At 40.7% G+C, this 5,000-nt stretch overlaps 1 protein-coding gene across 1 annotated transcript in view; it reads right to left on the bottom strand.

Annotated features, from left to right (window-relative positions):
* The window catches only part of LOC143284842 (conserved oligomeric Golgi complex subunit 6-like), a 23,393-nt gene that overhangs the window by 15,013 nt on the left and 3,380 nt on the right, over positions 1-5,000 (bottom strand). The window contains exons 5-8 of the mRNA XM_076591913.1: positions 4,548-4,659; positions 4,052-4,134; positions 2,838-2,908; positions 704-797 (exon numbers count right to left, since the gene is read on the bottom strand). Coding sequence (XP_076448028.1) covers positions 704-797; positions 2,838-2,908; positions 4,052-4,134; positions 4,548-4,659 — 360 coding nt within the window. The remainder of the gene's footprint in view (positions 1-703; positions 798-2,837; positions 2,909-4,051; positions 4,135-4,547; positions 4,660-5,000) is intronic.

Here is a 5,000-nt window from a genome sequence, read left to right on the forward strand (position 1 = left end):
AAATCTTCGTTTCACCTGGATAAACCCTTGAGATAAGACAGGACGCATGTGGCTATGGTCAACATCAGTAACACAGCAAGTAAATTAAAAAAAAAAAATCTTATTATTATACAATTTCATTAAAAAAAAAAGAAGATTAAATCTAAAATAAAAGAGAGATGGAGACAGGCAGCGTGATGAAAACATAAAAGAATATGAGCATTTATTTGAAAATAACCCTGAGCATTTACAAATAGAAAAACAACAACAAAAAAAACAAAAAAACAACAACAAAAAAACAACAACACACACACATGTAAATATCAAAAAGGAAAAACTGAACACAATTTACAAAACATAATTAAGCTATTCATCCCCCCCCCACCCCCCTCCAAACACACACACAACCACACACAAGCACAAGCACAAGCACGCACACACACACACACACACACACACAAAAGTCATAGTACACAATCATAAACAGTACACAATCTACAAATTCTGAAACTCTCAAACTCACTGACAATCTAATTCTAGTTCATACTGGAAAGGGATAAGCTGTTGAGAATTATTCGGGACTGAGTGAGAGATCATGGGCAAGCCATAACAAAGACTGTGAAAGAAACACAAAAGAGAGATGACCTGAGAGTGAAAAGATAGCGGGGAAAGATAGACAGAGACACAGGAGTCAAAAAAAACAAAAAAAGACCAAAGAACTGACTTGAAGAGCACAGGTCTGTCTTGCAGTGCCTCCATTGCCTGGCACAACACTGGTGAAATGTCCGGTGAATCACTGGTCAGAATGCGGCACTCATCTGGAACAGGTCATATTGTATCGTATTGTACCATACTGTATTGGACTGTATTGCATTGTATTATATTGTATTGTACTGTATAATTACTTTTTTGTCACAACAGATTTCTCTGTGTGAAATTTGGACTGCTCTCCCAAGGGAAAAATGCGTAGTTACATTGAGAGCGCCAACCATTTTTTTGGTTTTTTTTGTTTGTTTTCCTACTGAAGTGGATTTTCCTACATAAATTTACCAGGGACAAGCCTTTTGTTGCCATGGGCTGTTTTATGTGCGTTAAGTGCATGCTGCACACGGGACCTCCGTTTATCATCTCATCCTAATGACTAGTGTCCAGACCACCACTGAAGGTTTAGTGGAGGTGGAGAAAATACTGGCAACTGTGCCGGGATTCGAACCAGTGCACTCAGATTCTCTCGCTTCCTAGGCGGATGTATTACCACTAGGCCATCACTCCATGTCAGTGGCCTTACATCTTTGATTCCACCTGGTTCCCCGCCCCTCATCCCCCTCCTCTCTTACCTTTTACTGTTTTAAAAAAAATTCTTTCCCCTAACTCACTATTCGCACCCCTTTCTCTTTTACCTTATAAACGAGGACATTTAAATGTGAAAATTCTTCCCCCCCCAACTCACTATTCACACCCCCTCCTCTCTTACCTCTTAAACGATGACATTCAAATGTGAAAATTAATACCTTTACTGAATGTCTGCAATCACCAGTATGTGTGACGGGACATTCAACAGATTTCCGCTTCACTCAGTGACCTTGATAAAAGGCACAACAAAGCTTGAGGGAGCTGTTCTTCATATAATCATTTTCTTAAACTGAACACAAAAAAAATATCAAATAACTAGATACATTCTTTTTATCACAACAGATTTCTCTGTGTGAAATTCGGGCTGCTCTCCCCAGGGAGTGTGCCTCGCCACACTACAGCGTCACCCATTTTTTTTTTGTATTTTTTCCTGCGTGTAGTTTTATTTGTTTTTTCGTATGGAAGTGGGTTTTTCTGCAGAATTTTGCCTGGGACAACCCTTTTGTTGCTGTGGGTTCTTCTACATGCCCTAAGTACATGCTTCACACAGGACCTCGGTTTATCGTCTCATCCGAATGACTGGTGGTACTGTAAAATTCAAAAGTGGTACTGTAAAATCAAAGACACAGCAGCATAAAAGAAAGTGAACCAACATGAATTTTGCAATTTTCTTAAAGTTTCAAAGCGGTTTTTCATCAGAACATGTGTGTTTTTTGTTTCTGTCTTGAATATACCTGTTGCCATTTTGCACTAGCATTCTGTGCAAAACTTATTCTCACGTTCTCAGTTGAAAGACAACAGTCTAAATCCTATCCATAGTGATCACTGTATTAGTATACACGTATCAAATTCGATTAGATATTTGAGTCAAAACCAACTTCTCGCTTGGCTTATACATGAATAGTCAGAATCCTATTTGCAGTGGAAAGCAATAATTCATCATTTGTTTGTCAATCCCCGAAAGTGGAGTATGGCTGCCTTCATGGCGGGGTAAAAACAGTTGTACATGTAAGAGCCCACTCGTGTACTTACAAGTGAACGTGGGAGTTGCAGCCCACGAACGAAGAAGAAGATTTGTTTGTCAAAGGTTATCATTTATTTGATCATAATTGATATTCCATGCCTTCATTTAATGTAATCAATGAAAATATATCTTTTATAAATAAATACATAAATGCAAGCAGAAGATCAAATAAGCACATTAAAGATCCTGTAATCCATGTCAGTGTTCGGTGGCTTATAGAAACAAGTACATACCCAGCATGCACACCCCTGAAAATGGAGTATGGCTGCCTACATGGCAGGGTAAAAAAATGGTCATACATGTAAAAGCCCATTTGTGTACATACGAGTGAATGTGGGAGTTGCAGCCCTCAAACAATGAAGGAGAAGAAGAAAAAGAAGAAAAAAAAGAAGAAGAAGGAATACATAATATAAAAAGAAAATGATTAAGATATATCAAATTCAAAGGAAGAAAAAGTCCTCCAAACTCATAGCAGCCTTACTCTGAGTCCAGCGGTACAGCCGTTCATAAGCAGACTCCATCTGAAGTGCCATTGCCTCCATGATCTCCAGCCTGAAAGCAAGACAAGATCACAGAAACATACACATCATCGTCTATCATCAACAGGACTGGGATATAATTCATGGCTGACTTCATTTCGTTGCTGGTGTCCTAAGTGGTCAGTCTTTAGCACCCAAAAACACAGGTTGTATCTATTGTGCTTTTTAATGCTCTGTCTAGTTAACAATCTACTCTACCTTTAGCACCCAAAGCACAGTTTGTATCTGCTGTGCTTTTTTAATGCTCAGTCTGTTAATACAATCTACTCTACCTTTCAGTCTGTCAAAAAAACTGTTCAACTTTCCCTCGCAGTTCGACATCAAAGCAAGCAAGAAATCACTTCAGCCACGAAGACCATTCTTTTTACACAATCCTTTTTTTAATTTTTTTTTTTTTATAACAGATCTACTGTTTCATGGCTATCAAAATTTAAGAAATCTGAATCCATGGGCAAATTATGCCCATGGATGTAAAATGTAGAACAGACATGTTCAGGACCTGCGACATACTGCCTTTGTCGAGGAGACGGGGGAATCCATCTGATAAATGACGAACGAGACAACAACAAGCTAAACAATTACATACTATCAACTGATACATAATATATATATATCGAAAATGGTCTGCTATTCCTGTGTAATTTTATAGCATATGCACATTAACATTTCATGTTCCCCAAAGCACAGAACAAGACTCCTTGCCCATCCTCTCCCTAATTCTGAGTATCAGTTTCAGTTTCTCAAGAAGACATCACAGAGTTTGGACAAATCCATATATGCCACATAACATCTGCTAGGCAGATGCCTGACCAGCAGCATAACCCAACACGCTTAGTCTAGGCCTTGAGTGCATGCTCATATTTTGCGTACCAACCAGAGTGGATTTTTCTACAGAATTTTGCCAGAGGACAACACTCTCCTTGCCATGGGTTCTTTTTCAGTGCACCAAGGACCTCAGTTTATCTCTCATTGGAAAGACTAGATGCTCAGTTTGATTTTCCAGTCAAACCTGGAAGAAAGGGCGAGTGCGGGATTCGAACCCACACCCTCACGGACTCTCTGTATTGGCAGCTGAGCGTCTTAACCATTCTGCCACCTTCCCCTAAGTTAATAATTCAAAGTAAACTATTTTTTCACAAATGATGACCCCCCCTACCCTGCTGTCTGTTGGTTGGTCCTCAGCAGCACTTTACAGTCCGTGTGGATCTGCTTCACTCTGGCCAGAGCCTTGAAGAAATCCTGGCAGGAACAACACAGACACCAGTCACAGCACAACTGTTCTCACGGAGATGAGATAAAAAAAAAAATTAGTAAGCATTAATGTTAACAAGCAGTAAGTTTCTAATAGTGTACATAATGCATGCACGCGCGCGCACACACACACACACACACATGCACACTCAAACACACACATATATAATATCAAACACACACACACACACTCAAACACACACATATATCGCACACACACACACACACACACACACACACACATGCACTCACACAAACATGTAGAATATATTTGTCTCCCTCACTCTTGCTTTCTCTCTGTGTCTCTCTAACACAAACACACACACACACATACAACCTCCCCCACCCACACACATTCACCCACCCACACCCACACACACAGCACCAGCCTGTCAACACACCTCATGCAGAGTCCCATCCCGAGGACCCCTCAGAATCTTGACCTCCTCCACCTTGAGCTGGAACTTCTCCAGAAAGGCGTCAGCCACCTGCTGCTTCATCTGCAGTGTCTGGCTGCAAGAAACAACAAGCTTCCCATTCAGTTTGATCACCCAGGGCCATGTTCAAGACACCATCGAGCCTGTGGGTAAAATGTGAACCTGTGGGTGATCTGCCTCAGGCAAGGCAAACTGCCTGAGGGTTAGCAATATCCGGTATCCAAGAACACTTGAGCCTACACGCACGTCTCCAAACCCAAATTTGCCCTCACTACCTGCACTAGGGTCACTAACCACGAAGCAGAGGTAAATATGGTGGATCCTTTTGTAGCAGCGCTGTTTTTGTTGAGGTAAAACAAGCGAGCTTTGCGGATAACACGAGTTTTGCAAACTCTTTTGACAAAGCTCTGAACTGTG

This window comes from Babylonia areolata, chromosome 8, assembly GCF_041734735.1.
Source record: "Babylonia areolata isolate BAREFJ2019XMU chromosome 8, ASM4173473v1, whole genome shotgun sequence".
In the NCBI taxonomy this organism is placed as follows: Eukaryota; Metazoa; Mollusca; class Gastropoda; order Neogastropoda; family Buccinidae; genus Babylonia; species Babylonia areolata.